The sequence below is a fragment of the Leuresthes tenuis genome, unplaced genomic scaffold (assembly GCF_036924035.1).
Source record: "Leuresthes tenuis unplaced genomic scaffold, fLeuTen1.0.hap1 SCAF_24, whole genome shotgun sequence".
Lineage (NCBI taxonomy): Eukaryota > Metazoa > Chordata > Actinopteri > Atheriniformes > Atherinopsidae > Leuresthes > Leuresthes tenuis.
Window position 1 is genome coordinate 25823139 of NW_027325378.1, and position 25018 is coordinate 25848156.

The 25018-nt window shown below is 40.3% G+C and overlaps 1 protein-coding gene across 1 annotated transcript in view; it reads right to left on the reverse strand.

The window, feature by feature from the left end:
- The window catches only part of cubn (cubilin (intrinsic factor-cobalamin receptor)), a 219538-nt gene that overhangs the window by 111753 nt on the left and 82767 nt on the right, over positions 1-25018 (reverse strand). Inside the window, exons 28-34 of the mRNA XM_072378302.1 lie at positions 22830-22989; positions 19326-19507; positions 18480-18648; positions 12211-12392; positions 8846-8999; positions 8143-8259; positions 7929-8042 (exon numbers count right to left, since the gene is read on the reverse strand). Of these exons, the coding sequence (XP_072234403.1) occupies positions 7929-8042; positions 8143-8259; positions 8846-8999; positions 12211-12392; positions 18480-18648; positions 19326-19507; positions 22830-22989 (1078 nt within the window). The remainder of the gene's footprint in view (positions 1-7928; positions 8043-8142; positions 8260-8845; positions 9000-12210; positions 12393-18479; positions 18649-19325; positions 19508-22829; positions 22990-25018) is intronic.

Here is a 25018-nt window from a genome sequence, read left to right on the forward strand (position 1 = left end):
CTTAACTGAGAAGCTGGTTGTTTGAACATTCTGAGTGATCAATAAATCAAATAAAATGCATAAATGGTCAGACAAGGCCAAATCAATAAGCACAACAGAAGAAATATCAACACCTTTAGAAATAACAAGGTCCAGAGTGTGACCTTGAAGGTGGGTTGGTTCTGTTACATGTTGCCACAAACCAAACATGTCCAGCACAGAAGAAAATTCTTTGGCATTACATCCGTCATATTATCTATGTGTATGTTAAAATCCCCGGTCAAGATAAAATGGTTAAAATCAGTCAAGATAACAGACAATAATTCAGAAAATTCATCAATAAAACTTGGACAGTATCCTGGAGACCTGTAAATGATTAAGACCAGAATTTTAGGAACACCCTTTAAAATAAAACTAAGATACTCAAAAGAAGTGAAATCACCAAATGAGATCTCTTTACACTGGAATGTATCTTTAAATAAGGCAGCTTCTCCCCCATCTTTCCTCCCATTTCGGCATTTATCCATAAAACAAAAATTTGGGGGTGCTGTTTCATTAAGAACAGTAGCACTTGTGCTTTCTGTTAACCATGTTTCTGTCAGAAAAAGAAAATCTAAATTGTGTGAAATTATGAAGTCATTAACTAACAGTGACTTATTGGACAGAGATCTAATATTAAGTAAAGCGAGCTTTGTGCAGTTTACACTGGTCTCTGTTGTAGCCTGAGTTGTACATGGTACCGCTAAAAGATTAGATAGATTGACTATTTTCGATTCCTTCTTTCACAAACTAATTCAGGAATCCTACTGGGTCCCAGCTTGTTCTCAGAACAGTTGTCAGTAGTAAGACTACTATAGCAGGGACCCTGAATACATCATAGCAAGTTATCTTTGTTTTGAACTCTGCTGCTGCTCCCTGAACATCCTGCACATCCCCTTGTGCCCTGCTCTGCCAGGACACAGGACTGATGATGTAAGTGGAGGAGGAGGGAGGAGGGTGCCCTGAGATCCAGTGATCCTCATGCCATCTGGATGTGTACACAGAATGGTCAGCAAGATATATATCAGTTCCCTGACTGATGTAGCAGAAATGCCATTCTGACATGTTGTATTATAGAGTCCCCAATCAGAGTGGTATCTATTCTATTTTGTGTGGAGGTGTTGATTGCTTCCGAAGTCCTTTCTGGTTCGCGTTTGGCTGAGTTTTGGGGCCATTGTTTTATTCTTGTTTTTATTCATTTTTGTATTACATTCATCATCACACATTCTATTTGGAGTCAGGAGATCATATGGTAAATGGTAAATGGACTTGTACTTGTATAGCGCTTTTCTAGTCTAACTGACCACGCAAAGCGCTTCACTACATGCCGCATTCACCCCACTCACACACATTCATACAGCACGTCTTAAGATACTTAACTACGTGCTTTTTCTAATCATTCATACCCATTCATACACTGATACACTGGGAGGCAACGTGGGGTTCAGTGTCTTGCCCAAGGACTCTTCGACATGTAGCCCGGGGAAGCCAGAGTTGAACCACCGACCTTCCGATTGGTGGGCGACTGCTCTTCCTCCTGAACCTCAACACCCATGTATTATGCAATGGTACTTCAGGTGGTGGAGTGAGTGCTGGAGGTTTAGTTTTCATGCTGAGTTTACGTCTGCGACGGACAACATGATACCAGGTCCTGGCGGGGGTTGATTATTTTGGTTTGGCACTAACACTGTTCCAGTAAGAGATATCAGCCGGACTGGCCGGTTTGGGAGCTTCACCAGATATTCCAGTGTCATTTGGACACATCCAGGGAAGTGTGTCAGCCAGGTCTGCAGTGTGAGGCTCCACATCAGCTGTTATCCCACTGTTATATCTGCACAGGTGCTATAATAAAGTCAAGAAATTCCTCACTCGCACAAATGTCTCGCAGCGTTTCAATCCTCTTCTCGAACTGTGTTATCCTCACAGAAAGTTGCTCACACTCTGTGCAGCTCACTGATACTGCAGGGTTAAGAGACATTGTTCTGTCCGATTCTCTTTGCAAACAGGAGGGCTAATACCGTTTACAAATATACACTTAAAAGAAAAGGAATTAAAGAACAAAATTATATTTAAGACAAGTGGAAAGAAGTAGAATGATTTAAAAGAGAATAAAGCAGTAAGCAGCAGGAGACAGCAGAGACACATCTGCACTCTTCAGAAGCAGAAGCAGGAAGGTAAGACAGCATCCTACTGTACTTCATCATAGTGCCAGGTCCCAGGATCTGGGAAAATTTGGGATGATAGATGGTGAAAGGAGCTTCTTTCATTTTGTGTCATTCTACAAGAAAAGTGAATGTGGGATGGGGATTCACCATTCAGACTGTCGGTGTATTTAAGCATACTGCTAAAGCAAAGGTCAAGTGGTTTAGGATGAGTATTTTAATTTCCCAAAAATCATTCTGATTGAGAATCTATAGCATTGCCCTAAAGAGAGCTGCACACTAGTGGAAACCATCAAACTTGAATGAGCAGATGGAGTAGTGACATCTAGAGGAAAGGTAAAAAATCCCATTAGCGAGATGTGCAGAGCTTTTAAAGACATACCCCAGGAGTATGTCAAGTACTGACCTGAATGGCACAGAATGCAATGCTTATGCATTCACGTGTTTTCTGTATTTGTCTTAGCTCTTGTTTGTTTCATGGTTAGAAACCTTTTTCCTTCACCCAATTTTAATACCAGCTTGTAATGCAACCAACTTGGGAAAGTGTCAGATGGGTTTAATAACTTTGCAAGGCATTTTAAATTTTACATTAAATCAGAAAATGGATACAAACCAGTTTGCTTTCTCTCTTACACACTGTTATGTATTCCTTAATCCCTTACCCTGACCATCACACCCGAATACCCAAGCCTAACCTTGACCTTAAGCCAACGGGAGCGGAGGACAAGAGGAGAGGAGATGGGGAAAAAACACAGCCACAGACTATACTCCATAGGGAGTGCAATGTGGGGCTGGGAAAAAAACCTCAGCACATCAAGAACAGTAACATAGGTCACCATTCAACATAAAAGCTCAAAACATAAACAAACATTTGCTCGTTTCACACATAAAAAACACAAGACATACGAAGGCGTGGGATGGGGGTAAGCCCAGAGAGTTGCTATGTCTGGCTCTCAACCAATGTTTCATTTCACAAGATGTCATCGTGATACCATAGCAGGTTGCCATGGAGAAGTCCTTGATTGGATCCCAGTCGGAGTCAACAATCACCAGGTGTCCAAGAAGAAGGGAGGGGGAGAAGTAGTTCAGAGCGTCTCACAGCAGTGATTTCAGGAGAGTTGTTTCAGCAGCGGCCTTGGCCAAGGCCGTTGCCAGGAGAGCAGGAATGCAGATTAGATTATGATTGTTGGTTAGGGCGAGTAGTCATTTTCAATGGACACGACTCACTCTGTTTGTCCATTCTGGTCACAAAAACGATCCATACGACTTTGCAAAGCCATCAGCTTCACCAAGATGTTTTCCATACTGCTGTTAATGACCACAGTCTGAGAGCCAATAGCTCTGCCCACCGATTCAAACATGCCGGACAGCTTGGTGCCTGTGACTGCTGTCTCCGACTTCCGAATTTTGCGATACATCAGGGCAATGCCTAATCCAATCAGCAGAAAGCCCGTTGTCATGGTCCCGAATATGTATAGATCCTCAACGTCTTCAACGGAAAGAATCGACAGGCACACGACTCTCCACTTCTCCCAGGAGTCCCGACGGAACGTTTGCCGCTGGGTACACGAGGGATTCCCCTGGACCCGAGCTTCTTGTAGCAAAGATTCTGTCAATTGCATTTAGAGACCAACCGATCAATTCCATGATTTAGTTTGAAAGCAATGCAGAGAGAGGCAACGAAGTTGAGACAGGACTGTACAAGACAAGAGAAGCAGGAGAGATATGGGAGAAGGAAGAATCAGGAGAGAGTAGAAATGCGACCACCTTCGTTGAGAGCCGGAAGAAGATCAACAATGAGTATTTACACACTTTATAAATTAGCTGGGAATTTGTGTGAGGCTGCTGGAGTGTCCTTTTCTGGGCTTGTGTCAATTTTTTTTTTTTTTTTTCGGTGGGGAAATGTAGTTGCAGTGAAACAAACTGTGAGCTTGCACAGATTAATGAATATTAGTTGCAAAATTTTATTTAATTGGGAAAATCTGTACTGTTTATACATTATCAAACGGTCCTTAAATGTCCGGAGTATAACACCTATGAATATAGCTACAGCTATACCAACCTCCCTTCTCCCAGTGCCAACTAGCCTACAGCAGAAAGAAAGGTTGGGGAACACTAGTATAAACTACAGCCTTTTTTCATACTGGTAAAAAAAAACACTAACAGCTGCAAACGTCTGGCTTTTGAGTGCTGTAAAAAAGTATTCAATCTAATTCAGTGCTGCATCAAATGACTCTGAAGTTGTAGTTTTTTGGCTTCAGCACTGATAGACATTGATGTGGAAACAACAATGAGTTGCACGATCATTTTTTTTTTCCAATTTGATGGCTTCTTACAAAAAGCTGAATTCACAGAGATACATGTACCATTCGTAACGTCTGGACCAATGACAGAGCAGAGCTTGATCAATTTTCCCTTCCTGCAGGATGACTGACAGCTCACTCTCAGTTCTGCTGTATGGGACAGCCCAGTAGAAATAATAAATTATCCTAATTATCTTAGAAAGTTTTTCTTTTCATAAGTTGTAGTTCAACGTGGATACAAGTACAACGTGGAGAAGACAAAAGAGATTGTTGTGGACTTCAGGAGAGTGCACACATAACACACCCCTCTGACCATCAATGGTGCTGCTGTTGAAAGGGTGAGCAGCACCAAGTTCCTGGGTGTGTCTCAGAGGATCTCTCCTGGACCCCCAACACCTCATCACTGGCCAAGAGGGCTCACCAATGCCTCCACTTCCTCTGCAAACAAAGAAGAGCTGGAGCCCAGCACCCCATCATGTGCCCTTTCTACAGGGGGACGATCGAGGGCGTCCTATCAAGCTGCATCACAGTGTGGTATGGTGCCTGCACCACACCCTGCCACAGGTCCCTCCGTATTGCAGGAGATTCCACCCACCCATCACACACCCATCACACAGCCTCTTCAGCCTGCTGCCGTCTCTGAGGAGACTGCGGAGTCTCTGGCCCAGGACCAGCCGACTGAGGGACAGCTTCTATCATCAGGTTGTCAAGGCACTCAACTCCCTCTCTGCTCTGCCCACTACACTGACTTGTATTTATTGTGGACAGCCTGATCCAAACCCTAACCTCTAATGTTGCAAATAATAACTCATCATGGCCGCGCCTGTATTTCCGGCTGCTTGTCATCTTCCACGCGTCGTCTGTCCTGTGGATTTTGTCTCTGTTTTTGTTACTACTTTGTTTGGATAGTGTACAGTCAATTATCATCTACGATTTGAAATGAAAGCCTCAGCGGTATGTTCCCGTCATCCGGAATCTTGGGCGTTTTGCCCCAATCTTCGTTTCCAGCTCCCGACTGGAACTTTGAATCCTCGCGGGTACTCCCTCCGCGGCTCACGGAGGAAGCGAACCAGGAGACGAGGGAGACTCGCTGGAGTCGCGGCAAGGCGGGGAAGGCTTAATCGTCTTTGGAACCGCTGTTCCTCTGCATTTCCTGCTTATTCGGAGGGCCCGATGTCTCCATTTCCTTGGCTGTCTGCGGCTCCCGATGTGAGGCTGTGATGTCTCAGGCCCGTCTTCCATGGATCAGCACATCAGCTGACCGCCTTCGCTCCTGCAAAACGCTCTGCAAGGCTGTTCGCAGTTGACAGTTGCAACTTACGAACGCTTGGACGGGAACTCCCCGCCACCTCAGTGGGTCCTAGGCCCGTTAAAATGGCATTATTGAACGCATGCTCTGTCGCCAACAAATCGGTCAGCGTTCGTAAATTATCTAATTACAACCAGAATTCTGGATTTCATGTTCATCACAGAGACGTGGCAAAAGAATGAGGAGTATGTTTTTATGAATGAACTGTGTCCACCTGGATGCTCTTTCACCTGCGCTCCCAGGACTATTGGCCGTGGAGGGGGGCTCGCTGTGTTTCACAAGGTGTGTTGTGGATCTTTTATTTCCTTTGAACTGTTGATAACGAAAATTGGACAATCAAATCCATTTTATTGTGTTTTAATGGCCAGTTTTTGTCAGAATTCAGTGACTTTTTAGCCTCCATCATTAAATTTGCTCCACCTCAGTGCAGCATTTGACACTGTGGATCATGGCATCCTTACTGACAGGCTTAGGGACCATGTTGGTAGCTCAGGCAGGGCCCTTGATTGGTTTGTCTCGTAGCTCTCTGGCAGAAATTTCTTAGTAGCTGTTGGCCCGTTTATCTCTTCGTCTGCTCCCCTATCATGTGGAGTGCCCCAGGGCACGGTTGTAGGTCCTATTTTATTTATTTTGTACATGTTGCCTCTTGGTGAAATCATAAGTCAGTTCCAGGGCATCTCTTATCACATGTACGCTGATGACATTAAGCTACAGTTTTCTTTTAACCCCAACAGAATCAATGGTCTGAATGTGTTGCATGATTGTTTGTCAGCTATTAAGCTCTGTCTGTCCAATAATTTCCTTCAATTAAATACCAGAAAAAATTAGGTTCTCATTATTGGGCCAGACAGTTGTATTTCTGCTGCGAAGGACTACGTTGGGTCTATATGCACCAATGTATGTTCCTCCCTGAGAAATTTGGGCATCATCTTTGACCAGGATATGAGCTTTGACAAACAAATTTATTCTTTGTCTCGCATTTGTTTCTTCCAACTCAGAAACATTGCCAAACTGAGAACCATGGTGTCACAGGCCGAGTTAGAATTGATAATTCATGCGTTTGTGTCATCTCGGCTGGATTACTGCAACTCCATATTCACATATTTTAGCAAGGCAACTATTAACCGTTTGCAGTTAGTGCAGAACGCTGCTGCCAGGCTGCTGACTAAATCTAGGCAGAGTTGCCATATAACACCTGTCCTGGCCTCACTGCACTGGCTTCCGGTTAGTTTTAGGATTAATTTTAAAGTTTAACTCCCTCAGGACCTAAGAGACTTAGCTACCGTTGACATTGTTAAAAAACATCTTAAAACATACCAGTTAAGGCTGGCTTCTAAGGAGTCGTACTGTTATTTTGACTGTTTCTGTCTGTTGATTTTGTCTTTGTATTTTTATCTTATTTGTGTGTGTACCTGTTTCATGATTTTAACTTTATACCTTGACGGTGCTATGTGAAGCACTTTGTGAGTTTTATTCCTCTCTGAAAAGTGCTATATAAATACATTTTACTATATTATAACAGAAAAAGACCCAAGGAGATATGAAAAACAAGAACACACACATTATGACAAATTTAACATCAATACCTGAAGACGTTTTTTACCTCCAGTTCTTTACTATAACAAACGGTAAACCAAGTCTTGAAAAAACAAGTGTAAAGATTTTGAACAGTCCAAACTGTTCTCATTTGTGGTTCCACTAAGGTGGAATGAGTAAACAAATGCTTTCAGAACCAGAGCATGTCTCCTTACCTTTAAGTCTCCCCAAGACCCACCTCTTCCATGAACACGTCCTCTCATCTCAGATTTATAGATGCCTAACATACACATACTTTTACAATTCTGCCATTCATTACCTGCTCAACTCTTTATCTGTCATTTGAATAGATTGATATTGATTATGCAGTTAATGTATAAACCAGGGTTTCTTACTGCATTGAAGGTTGGATGTTGTTTCTCACTTGTGTGGTTTTCGATAGAAGAATATTTGAACTGACTAAATGTAAAAGTAATGTCAAGATTTATGAGAAGAAGATCTAATTTTGTTTTCTACCCCATGTAAGAATTTTATGACACACTCATTTACCTGCCACCATAGATAACATGGACAAACATAAGGACAAATATATGTACCTACCTATAGAGGGTGCCTGGTAGTTGTCTCCATCACGGATCTCTACAGCATCGTGTGAGCAGTTGGAGTTGTTCATTTCTAACTCAAAGTCAGTGAATGACAAGGTCACATGGTTGACTAGACAGAAAAACACCAGTCAATCATTGTTGCCCAGCTTTTTGTGTGAAACAACATACATGAAACAATAAGATTAAGAGCTAAGACCAAGGCAGCTTACATGGTTCCTGTGCTTTGATAATCCAACTGCAGTTCTGATTCGGTGGGTATTGTGCTGGGTACCGTGGAGATGCAATGGCCCCACCATTATTGTCTGTTATAATAGCTGAGCCGCAAGCTGTTGAAAACAAAACAAGGTCAGAAAACCCATGAAAAACTTTTTGACTAGGTTATCGTTATTTGAATGTGTAGATCCAAACTAATCTCATCTACATGTCACCAAGGGGGCCCAGGAGGGCCCACCTTGGCTCCGTGACCTCGAGCTAGCTATCTTGCCAACTGCTCCAGTTCCTGTCCCTGTCTTGAGGTCTAAGCTCCTGTTCCTGTATCGGGGTCTGGACACACTAAGCTAGCAAAATTGTGAGCTTCTCTGAACTATATTCTTATTATAGATTCAATTTAGCTAAAGAAATGTATTTTCTAGATATTTGTCTGTCTCACTCTATGTGTGATTTTGGTAAATAAAAGTTGAAATATAATTCCCTTTGTTCTTCAGCCTTCCATAAAGCTTGTATAAATGTGTAATTATAAGTGATAAGTCTTTTGTTACTTACAGAAAAAAAGCTAGAATTCATTCAATCTGCATCAAGACACGGAACCATTCTGTTCTGGTATACCATATTTGAGTGCAAAAACAGGACAATCTCTTTTGTCCTGATATTAAACTAGTGCTGACTGACATAAAGAGGTTAAAGAAGACCTACCTTCTGAAAACCTAGCACTGAAGCCACGGTGGCTACGACTGGTGTCAGACCTAAAGCGAACAAAGATGGTGTTCTGAGTGGAGGTGATTGAGGGAGCACTGTTGCCACAAACATGAGCAAGTAGAGGAGAAGATGTGCTTGGGCCATCATGGATCTACAAATGGACAGACATAGTTTAAGGTAATTTCAAAGATATATGCAGCAGGTTTAATCACAAGCACTACAAAACAGGAGTTCTAATACTTATTGTCTTCCTCACTAAATTTATCTTTTTGACTTAGTAAGTGCAGGTAATATGGAGCATGATACTACCCCAACTGGAAGTTTTCCTCATTTTTCTATGTTTTCAACTCAACTTAAAATAGACTGAAGGTTTTTCTCATCAAGTGGCAAAAGGGTTGAATAATGATATAAAATAAGCCTGATACTGTGTCTCATTTAGAGTATTAAAATTCATCACACTGATTCTTCAGTGAAGAATCCTATAAATTATTCACATTTAATGAAGAATTCTGAGTGATAAAACTAGCAACTTTAGGCTTGTACCCTTTGCAGGATGAGAGAGGGAAGGGCATGTGGTAATGCAGGCACACTCAAAATATGGGGGTAGTCAATTCCACCAGATAGAAGTTGCAATGAACTTGACCTGGAGTTTCTAGAGCAGGGATCTCCAACTCCGGTCCTTGAGGGCTGCTGCCCTGCAGGTTTTAGATGTTTCCATGCTTCACGACACCTGATTCAGATCGATGCCTCATTAGCTGGTTTGTGCAGAATTTAACAATCTTTTGAAGAGATCCATTTAATCTGCATCAGGGGTGTTGAAGCAGGGACACATCTAAAACCTGTCAATACTGGCAATAATTGGGGAGTTAATGTACAGCCTGTAATGACACTTATTCAGTAGAGTCAGTGACTTTATTCATACATTTAAGATGACAATGCTGTTTGGCATTTGAACATGTTAATTCAAGGAGGTTTTCCCCTTAATTGACACTTCCATATTGGATTTGATCAATCGGTCTTTGTTGATAGGATATGTACCTCAGACTTTTAAGGTTGCTGTAATTAAACCTTTACTTAAAAAACCTACTCTTGATTCAGAAGTGTTGGCTAATTATCGACCTATATCCAATCTCCCTTGTTTGTCCAAAGTTCTTGAAAAAATAGTTGCAGTTCAACTTTGTGATCATTTACATAGAAATAATCTGTTTGAAGAGTTTCAGTCAGGATTCAGAGTGCATCATAGCACAGAAACGGCACTGGTGAAAGTTACCAATGATCTCCTGTTAGCTTCTGATAGCGGACTTGTTTCTGTGCTTGTCCTGTTGGATCTCAGTGCTGCATTTGATACGATCGATCACAGCATTCTGTTACAGAGACTTGAACATGTTATTGGGATTAAAGGAACTGCATTAGGCTGGTTTAAGTCATATTTATCTGATAGATTCCAGTTTGTTCTTGTAAATGAGGAATCTTCCTCACACGTTGGAGTAAGTCATGGAGTTCCTCAGGGTTCTGTGCTTGGACCGATTCTTTTTACTTTATACATGCTTCCATTAGGTAACATTATCAGACAGCATGGCATAAATTTCCATTGTTATGCTGATGATACTCAGCTGTACTTATCTATGAAACCAGATGAAACCTACAGGTTGGTCAGGCTACAAGCCTGTCTTAAAGACATAAAGACCTGGATGACTCAGAACTGTCTGCTTTTAAATTCAGACAAAACTGAAGTTGTTCTCTTTGGACCTGAGCGCTTCAGGGAGAAATTGTCTAGTTATATAGTTACTCTAGATGGTATTTCCTTGGCTTCTAGTTCTACAGTGAGGAACCTTGGAGTTATTTTTGACCAGAATTTATCATTTGACGCACATATAAAACTGGTTTCTAGGACTGCCTTCTTTCACCTTCGTAATATTGCCAAAATCAGGAACATCCTGTCTCAAGGTGATGCAGAGAAACTAGTTCATGCATTTGTTACTTCAAGATTGGACTACTGTAATTCCTTATTATTGGGCTGTCCCACATATTCTCTGAAAAGCCTCCAGCTGATCCAAAATGCTGCAGCCAGAGTTCTGATGAGAACTAACAGGAGAGATCATGTTTCTCCAGTTTTAGCTTCTCTTCATTGGCTCCCTGTTAAATTCAGAATAGAATTTAAGATTCTTCTCCTCACATATAAAGCTCTTACTGACCGAACTCCATCATATCTTAAAGATCTCATTGTACAATATTTTCCTAACAGAGCACTTCGCTCCCAAACTGCAGGTTTACTTGTTGTTCCCAGAGTTTCTAAAAGTAGAATGGGAGGTAGAGCCTTCAGTTATCAGGCCCCTCTCTTGTGGAATAAGCTGCCAGTAAATGTCCGGGAAGCAGACACCCTTTCCACTTTTAAGATTAGGCTTAAAACTTTTCTTTTCGATAAAGCTTATAGTTAGGGATGGCTCAGGTAATCCTGAAACATCCCATAGTTAAGCTGCTATAGGCTTAGACTGCTGGGGGACCTCATCTGTCACACCTTTCCTCACTTTGCTCTCTTTTTCCCCCTGTTTAATTTCAAAATTGATTTTATGTACATGTGACATTATTGTGGTTATTAACCTATGTTTCCCTGTTCCAACAGATATCCTTTGAATGGCGTTATGGTGTTTTTCCCCCCTCTTTTCCCTCTTTTCTGTCTTCTCAAACCCCAGCTGGTCGAGGCGGATGGCCACCCTTCCTGAGTCTGGTTCTGCCAGAGGTTTCTTCCTGTTAAAAGGGAGTCGTTCCTTTCCACAGTTGCCACAGGCACGCTCAGGACGGGAGATTGGACTGAAGACACATTTCGGTGCAATCTGTTGGTTTCCTTAGCTAGGATATTAATTTTTTTAATTAGCTCTATATGAATTAATTGGATTATGATTACAATGAATTGAATTCCAATTGGCTTGAATTGGACTATATTACTTAAGTGCCTTGAGATGACAATTGTTGTAATCTGGCGCTATATAAATAAAATTGAATTGAATTGAATTGAACAACCCTGTTGTGTTTGTATGAAGTATATAATTTAGGTGGGTGTCCATGCAGTTTGTGCCATTGGATCTGTCTTAGGGATGTGATGTATGTACCAGCTGATACATTGCTTAAATTGTGTGTTGCTTACTTGGCGCTGTACTGGCTGTACCACATTCTGAACTGTGCAGAGTGTCATAAATGTCTTGATGGTTCTATATGCTTATGTAATTAATGCTTATCAATTTAAATAAGTGAGTTAGAAAACTTAACAAAATGTGGTAGACTTGAAAGAGTCTAACTTTCCATCTGCACTGATCATACAGTAATGTAACTGTTACTACTTTAGTTAAATTTTCGTCTCTCACAGCCACATAATCCCAGGAGCAGTTGCTATGATATTCAATGTCCAGGTCAGTGAAGTTCCAAAAGACACGGTGGTGGGGATCCACACTGATGACCCAAGAGCAATCCACATTGTTCGGATAACTGTTGGGATACATAGGAGAATGGATCTCCCCTGATGGAGCTGTGACAGGACCTCCACAGCCTGAAGGAAAAGACAGTTTATTTAAGGCAAATCATAACTGCTCATCAAAAACATTTCAGTTCATGGTCGATGGACTAATGACAGTAGTGGGAACAATTTCTGATATTTTAAAACAAAGAAGTAAGTTTGTGTACCTTTTCCAAAATGTATTCAATGATTACTTGTGAAATGTCCATATTAGAGTCACTATATTATTCAAGTAACTATAAACAAAGTAACACTAAATAAATAAATAACACATACGTTCTCAATCAACACACAGGACAATCATTCCAAATATTTCTCACTCCCGACTTAAGTAAGTGCTTCTCAACACTACTCAGGGACTACTGCCCTGCATGTTTAAAGCTGCGTTTATGCTCGCCTCATTGGTTCTGCTCAAGCGAATTGTCGAAGGACCAACACAGCGCCATGACAGATTAAACTGGCGCTTAAGAAGCATTAACTCCCTGCAGTTTTCTTTCGTAGGCGTCTCTACTGAAACAATGGTAATGCGACACCACAGATATTGCTTTAGAGAAATTTGGGCAAGAAATAAAATATGCATGAACACATTTAACTACACATTTTCAACTTCTGTGTCGCATTCAAGTAGTTTTTTATGTTTTCGTAACACTTTAGCCGTACTGTTTTGGTTTTGATGAGTCACACAAACATTCTCTTGCCTGCAGCTCCTTCAAACACACCCCTTGTGCACCATATGCCATGTAAATACAATTTAAGAGGCCAGCTTTTGTGACGTTAATTTTGGCATGTGACGCCACGTGTACACAAGAAGAGCAACATAGATTTAGCGTTAAGATGTTTCCCTGCACCCCGCCTCTCGCCCGATGACTGCTGGGACAGGCTCCAGCCCTCCCGACAGATTAAGTGGATATTAAAAATGGATGGATGGATGTTTCCCTGCATCAATTAATTTTATTCAAATAAAATTGCTCTCGTCAACTTCTTGTCCTGAAGATCTGCACAAACCTATTAATAATAATAATCAATAATTTGAGGGAGGTGTGTTAAAGCATGAAAATAGTGAATAACTGCCTCAGTATCAGTTTTCAATGTACAGGGTACACCTTTGGTGTCATTTTTCAGAAGAAGAAAATGTTCAAACCTTTTCATCCCTTAAACATCATGAAATCATGGATCACTCGCAAATTAATGGGATGAGCTTGGGGGTCCTCCTGACGAGGACGCAGCAGGAATATCAGCAGGGTGATATTATCTTTTTCGCCAAGAAATAACTGTGGGAACAACTCTAATACTGCTCTACTCAACTTTAAGACTTTATGGGCAGACAAAGACTGTAGACAGACAGGTAACAGTGAGGGAGGAGGAATTACAGTGCTTGTTAACAACAGATCATATAATCCTGGACATGTCACTGAGAAAGGAGCATGTCTGCACCAAAGATGTTGAACTGATGGCTATGAATTCTGTGTTATCTGTAGATGCTGCGTGTACTAATCAATTGCATATTTTTAAAAGCAATTTAAACTGCAGCAGTATAATTTCCTTTTGGAGATTAATAAAACAATATTGAATTTGATTGAAAAGCTCTACAATAATGTATGAGTGTGTTTGAGTGTATGAATGCAGCTTATAATATAAAAGCAAAGTACTTCATACTTACCATAGCTGCTGCTATAAAAAGAACACATAGGTGTTGGGCAACTATAGAGCGAAAGAAGCGATTCTCCATTTTTATCACTTTTATCAGAACAGAGGCTGCAGCTCTTCTCTGCCAGATTGTCGTCACTGTTATGGTGAACATAGGCCACTTACCTAGTAAAACTGAGTTTTTTTGAGAACCTGTCCTGTGCCTGTTTGGCCTTTTTTCAGAGTTCCTGTTCTACTGAGCTACTGCCATCCTGTTCTGGACCTCTCGCTTGGATTTCTACTGGATTGCTACTGACAAACATTGCTGGGAATTTGACATCTCTGCTTAGTCACTGTAAATAAAAGTCACTTTAAACTTCTGAAAAGTCTGAGTCTGCCCGCTTGGTTCACCTGTTCTTGTCCTAAATCATGACAGATCTCTGTCTCGTTTAAATTTGACTCATCACATAATTGCCTACCCAAAGTCATGCATGCCAAAGTGTGTATCCATCCATTTTCTATACCTACATAATCCAATCTATTGTCACGGGGGGCTGGAGAGAATTCATGCACACACGGTGAAAACATGCAAACTTCACTCAGAAAGGCCCCAGCAGGGATTCAAACCTGGAAACCTCTTGCTATGAGGCGACGTTGCTAACAACCACGACACCGTACAGCACTATGCCAAATTATATTTAGTAAAAACAAAGTTTTAATTTGTGTTTTTAGTTTAGTTTCATCATGTGACTATAAATTCAATTCAATTCAGTTCAGTTTTATTTATATCGCGCCAAATTACAACAATTGTCATCTCAATGCACTTAAATAATATAGTCCAATTCAAGCCAATTGGAATTCAATTCATTGTAATCATAATCCAATGAAATCAAATTAATTCATTTAAAAATAATCTATATTTTATGAGCAGAACTCTGGTAATTCTCAAACCTTCTGTTTAATATGCATACCAACAAAAACATGATTATTTATAGCAAAGTACCTTCAGAGAGGACTTCATACTTTTTCCGAAACATTTACAGACTGTCAAAAGTATGGAGGATAGAAACGGCTATAATCCTGAATGAATACACAAATACATGAATGACTAGACAAATACGCAAATGAATGTTTTAAGATTGAAGCAAAAACATTCTTTGCAATGATTAATGTATCCATGTGATAAGTTGATTTTTCTACTTTAATTTATAAATGTATTAATTTACCTTTGTGTTAATACTCGAAGTATTACTTTGCAACGTAACTTTGTATTTCCTTTATGGATTTAATTACTTAGTATTAATTAATTTATATATTTATACTTCATCCCTGAATTTATTTGTCCATTGCTTCTTTCATCGAATTTTTCCAAATCAGTTTTATGCCCTGGATGGCTTCCTGATAGGTTGTGCGGACTTGTCTCCTTCTTGCAAGAAATAAATGTTTTGTGTTAATTGTATCCAGCGACTTTGAGCTTAATTTTGAGAGAATGTTTCTGAAACACACCTACACTCACTTCTAGGGGCAATTTAAAATCACTAATTAACCTAACATGCATGTTTTTGGATGGTAGGAGGAAGCTGGAGTATGTAGAGAGACTCCATGCATGCACAGGGAGAACATGCAAAGTCCACACAGAAAGGCCCCAGTTGAGATTATTACCAGGAACACTCTTGCTGTGAGACAGTGGTGCTAATCACCACTCCACCATGCAGACCTCTATAAGAGAATGCTGTAAGAAAATTTATGGAAGTAATATCGTTACTGTTCTCATCAGTGTCACTTGTTAATAAAACAGGTGCCAATGTTGCTCCTCTGAAAAATAATTTGATCAGAGGAAAATGGCTCCGTGGTAAAATGCACGGCTGCATGCTTTAAAGCAGACTTCAAGAAAGCTGTGAAGAAAATGGTGTTCAACTAATTTAGAAAAATCTCCCTTAGTCTGGAAAATGTTCAATAACATATTAAGAAGCCATTCACAAAGCTAGATCAGCTTATTATCCATCATTGATAGAGGAGAGCACAAACAACCCAATATTTCTTTACAGCACTGTTGCCATGCTGACAAGAGTCCTCGCTCTGTTCTGACATCTATTCCCTTAACTCTCAACAGTGGTGACTTCATGAACTTCTTTACAATAAAACTGCTGCATTATTGTGGAGAAATTTATTTCTCCACAATAATGCAGTCCTAAATCCAGAATTGCTTTTTGAATTATTCTCCTACACAAATGACCAAGCTCTATCCTATCTTAAAGATCGCATTGTTCGATATCTTTCCAACAGAGCACTTTGTTCTCAGACTGCAGGTTTACTTGTTGTTCCAAAAGTTTCTAAAAGTAGAATGGGAGGCAGAGCCTTCAGTTATCAGAGCCCTCCCTTGTTGAACCAGCTGCTAAAATGGGTTTGTGAAACATAAATTAGACTGTATGTTGAAAGTACACTGGTTGGTCTTTCAAAGTATCCTGGCTTGGTCACACTTCTGCAGCACACCACCTCGCCATAGGGGTCCCCCAAGGTTCATTACTGGGACCTCTTCTCTTTGCCATATATACCAACTCATTAGGACAGATCATCCGATCACATGGCTTCTCATACCAATGTTATGCTGATGATACCCAGCTCTATCTGTCATTCCCACCTGACGACCACACGGTCTCAGCACGAATCTCAGACTGTCTCTCTGACATATCAACATGGATGAAAGCCCATCATCTCCAACTTAAGCTCCCAAAAACTGAACTGCTGGTCTTCCCAGCCAAACCAACCATACACCAAAGCATCTGCATCCAAACTGAATCCCTATCTCTTGCTCCATAAAAGGTTGCTAGAAACTTGGGTGTCATGATTGATGACCAACTAACCTTCAAAGAACACGTTACCTCGGTTGCTCGTTCATGCCGCTTTGCATTACTAAACATAAGAAAGATCAGACCATACCTAACCCAACATGCAACCCAACTCCTGGTGCAGGCCATGGTCATCTCCCGCCTTGACTACTGCAATGCTCTCCTAACTGGTCTCCCAGCCTGTGCTGTGAAACCTCTGCAGATGATCCAGAACGCGGCGAAAAGAACACACGTCACCCCTCTGTTCATTGAACTCCACTGGCTACCCTTAGCCGCCCGCATCAAATTCAAGTCACTGATGTTAGCCTACAAAGTGCTTAATGGAACGGCTCCCATCTACTTGAATGCTCTTGCAAAGGCTTATGTCACAACTCGGCCCCTCCGTTCGTCCCAGGATTGTCGTCTAGCAGTGCCTACACCACGCCTAAGACAATCCAAACTCTTTTCATGTGTCGTCCCACGATGGTGGAATGACCTACTGAGCGCTACCAGAACAGGGGCGTCCCTGTCTATCTTCAAGAAGCTCTTGAAAACCCAGCTCTTCAGAGAGCATCTCCTATCCTAGCACTTACCTTGTACTTCCCTACCCCCCTCTATCTCTGCACTTTATCTTTCTGCACTTCCTTCTATGCCTGCACTCTATCTCTACTCTGTCACCTCTGAGAGAGTCGGACTAGTGGGTTCCTTCTATGTAGTTTATTGTTAACTTTTTGTATAACTTGTTATATCTTGATTTGTAAGTCGCTTTGGATAAAAGCGTCTGCTAAATACATAAACATAAACATTTGCTGCATCATGGCACTGCATATAGAGGCACACCGTTTTGTTGCTTTTATCACTTTTCCATTTAAGACTTAGACACGGTTTCCTTTTTTCTGCCCTATAAATCAACAAAACTAAGCCAAAAACAGGGCAACACAATGCTTTTTCACTCTCCAATGCTGCTCTCCAGCCATGCATTAACATTCATAATAATATGGCTCTATAAACAAAACAAATTCATTAACGCAAGGAATCTAGATTGTTTTAGACCTCCATCGAGTTTTTCCCATTTATGACACTCTTACATGATCATTTATATTTTTATACACAGTGCTTGCTGACTCCTCGTTGCCAGCTGAACCCTTTGTGTTCCAGCATGTCACTTTTTTGTAATCTTTCTATAAACAATAGAATAGAATACAATGAGAAATAAATAAATACAGTCTTAACCACAACATTTTTCTTTCCTTTTTCCCTGAACAATTATCATGGATGAAAAGTTTTTAGCACGCTACTTTTTTCGTCCTTTTGTCAAAAATCACAGTCTGAGAAGTTTTTGCGGTACTTCCCGGCAGGCAGCAAACAAACAGATTGCTTGTTTATTCAGCAGACTGTGACAATTTGTGTTTTCCTATGAATAACTGATGCCTAAAGTGTAGTTCTTCTTCTCTGTAGAGTTAGAGCAAAAAGCTTTCTTGCATGATAGGAATGCAAAAACTGAGCTACTTACAAACCATTTATTATTGTATGGTATTCAATAGTATTGATTGCACATAGGTAAACTGTACAGGCATTTACTTACATAACAAATATAATATTCTATAAAGAAACAGAAAGTTGACATACTAGGATGCATTGCACACACTCAGTATTGCCTACTCACCTCCCTGAACTTCAGACCAGCTTGCATTGAATCCTCGACCACTGACATAGGAATCAGACTTGAAGCGCACTGTGAGGAGGTTGCCCGTGCTGGAGACACGCATTGGGTTGGATGTGGTGCTGCAGAGCTTGGCCAACTGAGGGGCTGATAGGTCAGGGCCTCCATACACCTGAAAAGTCACCAAAAGTAAAAGTCAACAGGCCAACTGAACATTTACTGAGATAATGATATGTTCAATAGACCATAGATTTTAGCTATTGTGAAATTTAAGAAACTACTATTATGAACTCAGTTTATTTTACATTTCTAAAATGTTGCTATATGCACAAATGCCTTTCAGTTAATCTCACCAAATAAATCAGATGGCATAATTACAACAGGGTTGGTATTTAACAGCATGACATATGTTTTTCCCTATCCAGATATTCAACGTCTTAATATTAACCAGCTACTTTTCTTTTTAAAACTTAGCTAAGTATGTTGGTTCATTTGTTAAACAAAAAAAGTTGTATATTTCAACAAGAAAAGAGGGAAAACCAGCAGCAACAGAGAAGGTTCCTGCTAGAGTCGAACACAAGTCTGTCAGCTGAAAGCAATTGTCTTCATCCATCTTGTGTGTGACCTCACAATTCTTTGTACATGTGTTCAAATTAAAAAAAAATTTCAAATAAATCTAAAATAATGTAAGATAATATGGAAGTGTAGTAACAATCTGTTTACACCACCTACAGCATAGCAAAGTTGAAGTAAAATTTAGCATCACTGTTAGGATTTTTAATCTAACTATGGTCTTTACAAAAGAATTAAAAATTGATTGTTTTGGGCCAAGCGGTGTTTATATCTTACTTCCAGCACGTCATAGTTGCAGTCTTGATGGAATTCCACATCAAACTCATGGATAGTGAGGGTAATACTGCTGCCATCTGTTGTAGTGATGTACCAGATACACTCTCTGTTTTCAGGATACCTGTTTGGATAACCTGGGCTGCTGAAGGAGCCATTGGGACCAGACAGGTCCCCACCACAACCTGCAGGGGATACATACCAACTCTTAATGTTGATGAAGGCTTTTGCAAGCCTTTCGGCATCCGAAAGGCGAGGTGAAACATCTTCAAGCTCCAAAAAGAAGTCAAATTGCCCTGATTCAAGCTCTTTTGATTACCAACTCTTAATTTCAAATCAACTCACAAATATATGTGGAAATCTTGGCATATCTAGAATGTAGATAAAACAGAGTGCAATCATTTATGAATTTCATAAACCTTAATTTATCAGGTACCAGCTGCCGATATGTGTTGAGGAAGCAGATAACCCCTCTCTTCTCTTTTCGATAAAGCTTATAGGGATGGCTCATGTGACCCTGGAACATCCTTAAGTTAAGCTTGTATATGTCACGGTCTATTCTCTGTACCATGTCTTGTATCGTCACTTCCTATTTTATTTTGAAATTAACCTTGTCCTCTCGTTTCAGGTAACTTGCTCTTCCTCCCGTGTCATGCGTCTCATTGTCTTCCGTGATTCCCAAGTGTTTCCACCTGTTCCCCTTGGTCCCTCGTGTGTTCAAATAGTCGGCGTTTCCCTTGTCTCGTCGCTAGTATGTTGTCTCAGCGTGAGCGTCATTACCAGCCACCTTGGCTTGTCACCACAGATTCTACGAGCCTGCAGCGAGCGACTGTCCTGCAGTGCAATCTTGTTTTGTAAGTTATTCCACAGCCATAGCCTTAGATATTTATAACGGTAAGTTTCATAGCTTTGTTTTTCCTCCATTTTCACGGAGTGATTTTTCGTTGTTTCTTGTCATAGTCGCCTCCGTTAAAGGAGAGCCTTTAAGTTAAAGTTTTATAGAGCCTCTGTTTTGAAAGAGTGCGCCTTTGTTTTATTCGCCTCACTTTGAAAGCGTGACTTTGCTTTGTTAAGTGTATATAACAACATAGCGTTTCTGTTTTCCTCCCGTTTTGGGGAGAGTTTCTTTGTTAATTTTCATAGCCGCGCTCCTCCTTCACCTTAATTACAGAGGAGAGCGCTCAGGCGTTTATAGCCTGTTTCGTTCGCACTGCCGGGAGAGCGCCCTGCAGTGCCGCTATCTTGTCTTGTGTTTATTAAATAAAACCCTCTTGAAACCACGACCCAGCATCTGCATCCTGAATCCCTCTCTGGTACGTGACAGTATAGGTCTAGACTGCTGGGAAAAATCCTGTGATGCAGTGAGTACATTTCCTTATTCTTGACTCTTCGCGTAAATATGACAATACTTTTGTTATTAACTTGCGTTTTTCTTTCTCAGCAGGTATCACAGGCCAAGTGTTATTGTGCTTGATTATCCCTCTTTCCTGTAATCTTAACCACCAACAGGTTGAGGCAGATGGCTGTGTGGTTCAGTTGGAGTTTTCCTTGTGCATGCTCAAGATTTGAGCTAAATCAAAGAGACAAGTTAATGCACCAGTTGTCAGTTTCCGTAACGAAACAACTTTAAAAAAAAAATAAAAATGGAAATATCTGATTTGAACTCATTTGGATAAGTATTCATTTATATATATATATTTCAATGAATTTGAGTATATTTAATTATAAGTGCCTATTTTAGTGCCTTTAGATGAAATTTGTAATTTAGTGCCATACAAGTAAAACCGAATTAACATTTAATAGAAATAAACCAATATTTTATTCACTGTATAACACATGAAACATAAATACTGAAAGAGACATTTCACTATTTCCAAAATATTAGCCCATCTTGAATTTGATGGCAGCAACTAATCTCAGAAAGGTTTAGAGAAGTAACAGCTGGAAGAATGTGTGGAAACTACTTAGGTTAATTGGCAACAAATCAGTAACGTGATTAGGCACAAAACACGCCTTTTTAGATGCAGAGTCTCTTATAACAGAAGATGGACAAGGGTTCAGCAATGTGCAAAAAAATTGTATCTAAAAATTGTGGAACAATTTCAGAACAATTTTCCTCAAATTTAAGTAACAGTCTCTACTTTGAATAATCCATCGTCTACAGCACATTCTTCCTCTTCTTTTGGCCTCTCCCGTTATCAGGGGTCGCCACAGCGAGTCGATCCCGCATCATTGACTTGGCACATGTTTTACACCGGATGCCCTTCCTGACGCAACCCTCACCATTTATCCGGGCTTCATCTACAGCACAATATATCTTCAAAATAGTCAGCGTATAAGGAGATATCTCTGTCCACAAGGGAAATCACTGCAGAAACCCTTTTCATCCTTGTCTGTGAACACAGCCCGCAGTGCTATCCACAAATGCAGGTTAAAGGTCCACCATATTAAGGAAAAACCATGTCAAAATGATCCATAAACACCACTGTCTTTTAGGAGCCAAAGCTCAGTTACAGCGCGATTAAAGCTAGCCTCAGGTTCATAAAATACAACAAAGAAGTACTGTTGGGAAGCCATAATCCTAAATCTTTGCTCTCCTAAGGGTTCAGCAACTGGGTTTCTAAGTGTGTTACGAAAAGAAAAGGGGATGCTACACATGGCCCTGTTCAAAACATTTTGAGACATATCGCTGCCATCAATCATCTTTGGTAGAAAAGTAAAATTTCAACATTTGATATATCAATTTGAGTTCTATTGTAAATTAACCACCAAGCAAGACTCTGGATCTCTCCAAATAGGTCAATAATAAAATATAGGGAAAGTACAGATTGCAGTTGGGTTATGAACATTAAATCCATAATGAGGAAATGGTAAGAATATGGCAAACCAAATCCCTGCAAGAAAGGGCAGATACATGCTCCAGTCAAGTAAGACATTGATCAGAGGATGCCAAAGGTAATCCTGAAGGAGATGCAAAGCCCTACAACAGAGAGTGGAGCATGTCCGTTTGTCTTCCCAAACGGAACAGTTTTGTCTTTGGGAATGTTCAAAAATCCCAGTACCTAGACATGCCAAACTTATACAGACATACCCTAAGAGACCTGCAGATGTAATTATTATAAAAGGAGGCTCTTGCTGTCCTTGTGGCAATTAATACTTATGCATGCTGAAGTCTTTTTTTTTCATTTTTTATTTCTTGTTCTTATCACAATTAAAAATATTTTGCACCTTCAAAGTGACAAGCATGTTGTGTTGATTAAATCATGCAAACCTTGTAGAAAAACATTTTGATCCCAGGTTGGCAGTGCATGCCAAAGGAGGCAAATACTTTTGCAATGCACAGTTATTAGAAAATATTTGCATTGCTCTCTCTCCCACCTCCAGTAAAGCCTACAAGCCTGCTTAGGCCCTCAACAACAGGGGATTTATCTTCAAAATTCTGATTACTGAGCCATCATAATTTTACTAACACCTTTCACTTTTTGAGCAATAAAATCTCTCTCCTACCGTTCTGGTACCAGATCATCTGAAATCCAGACATAGATATAGAAGAGTCTGTTCTGAACATCATGGTGAGAGCTGAGGTTGTGGTGCTGTTGGCTGGGGGTGGGGTATATCCACAAAATGTACCAATCAGAGGAGATTGCTCGTTCGGTCCATTATAGAGCTAGAAGAGTAACATTTTGAGAAAGTTTTATGAGTAAATGGATTAACAAAAGGGTTAGGAATACACAACAATAAATTGCTTTAGTTCTATACATTTGAAGAGTTTTGTCTTTTAATTTTACTTTAAGATATATTAATTTCATACTTAGCATTATGCATGTTTCTATTGTCTTCAAAATAAGCAAAGTATAACAGTGTATCTATCTCCAGTAAACAAAAACTGTCAGTCATTTTCCTAACTGACTCATTTTGATTTTAATACAGCCATTTTTTTCAGTTCACTTGTTCATAAGATCCCTCACAAACTAAACACAATACATTCTGTAGAACCCAAATATTCATAAAAGGCCCCATCTTCTTTATGAGCGTAAAAAAAAATCAAATTCCACTTTTAGCTGAGCAACTAACCTATGCAAAATCAGAAGAGCATCCTCTGAGCCCACCCCATTCATATTATTTTTCCTAGTTCTCCAACCTGCTAACTTGGTCTCTCCTGAAAGGAAGTTTATCAGTGTATGTACAGGTTTTGTCTTCATAGAATGCTGTGGACCATAGATAAACAGAGTAAAAGAGAACTCTCCTCCAAATCCTTAAAATAACGACTTTCAAGGATAATAACGAACAAACAACAAAGATGTCAACTAGATGTGAGCACTGAATAAAGAGATGATGCCCAGTTTCTTTCTCTGAACAAAAATTACAACAATTCTCCATGCCAGGATTGCGGTGTACAGGATACCTGTTTGGAGCTATGGCCCCATGTATGATCCTCCACTGGAGGTCGTCTATCCATTTATCAATAGGGCTTTGTACAGAGATCACCAACAGCCAGGATGCCAAAAACCCCACTTTGACAGCATGACCCCTGCCAGTGAGCGGAAACTTTCCACTGACGTGATATAGAGCCTTCTTCCCCAAACTTTAAAAACTTCCTAGCTCTGGAGCTCTTTAAACACAAATGGTTGTCTTTATCATCCAGCCAATGTCTTATAGCCAGAGAAGTGGTCAGGAAAAGAAAAACATATTCAAGCTCATCTTCCCATTGGTCAAATAGAGTACAGTTTGCAGCAAACACCCTCAGTGTTTCTGGCAAGGAATTAAAAACCTCCTCCACCAGCCTGATATGCAGTCTGTGAGATCTTATATTAAGCAATTCAGCAAGCCGTGAGACAGATATCTTCATCCTGTTACCCAACTTCACACAACCAACCCTCATTCTAGATTGCAAGCTGGCAGATGAAAGGATCCGAAAGGCAATCAGGCTGTTTCGAAAAACTGAGGCTCATCAAACAACCACATCCCAGGTGTCAAAACGTCATTCCATTGGAAAACCAAAATGCACCATGCATGTAAAACTGACTGATAAAAAGTTGTCAAACCATTTAACTCCAAAGAGTGTTGCCCAAGCAAGAACAGATGTTTATCAAATCCAATATGTCCAGCTCTCCTCAAGAGAGCATTATCCCAGCAGAGTCCAGTCATGGCAGGCCAAAATCATAGAGCAGTCTTTGAACTGTCTGTTGTCTAAAAGCTGTTATGTGGAATGAAAGGTCTATTAGACCCTGTCCTCTTTTCTTTTCCCACAGTCCAGTCAGTAGAGCTCTACATTTATTCCAACTCACTTTAGTTAAGGATACATTTTGATACAGGTCCAAACCTTTACTCCTGTATTAAACATCCCTCTGATTTTTGATGCTTCTGATACTTTGAATGCCAATTAAAATCTGCTCCATTCAAACTATTCAAACTGGGATCCCTGCCAGAAGCCATCTGATTCACAGCAGCAGTTAACTACTCCAAGGAAATGGTAGCATTCATAACATCCCGATCAGCAGTCCAGTAGCTTGTCCATTCTCCATTACATTCCTCCTTTCTGAAGAGGTCCCCATAAAAATCCCCAGCATGTTGTCTCATTGCACTAGGTTGGTTGTCACAGTGTAATCAGGGAAGCGGAAACATATTATCTGTTCTGATGAGAACTAACAGGAGAGATCATGTTTCTCCAGTTTTTTAGCTTCTCTTCATTGGCT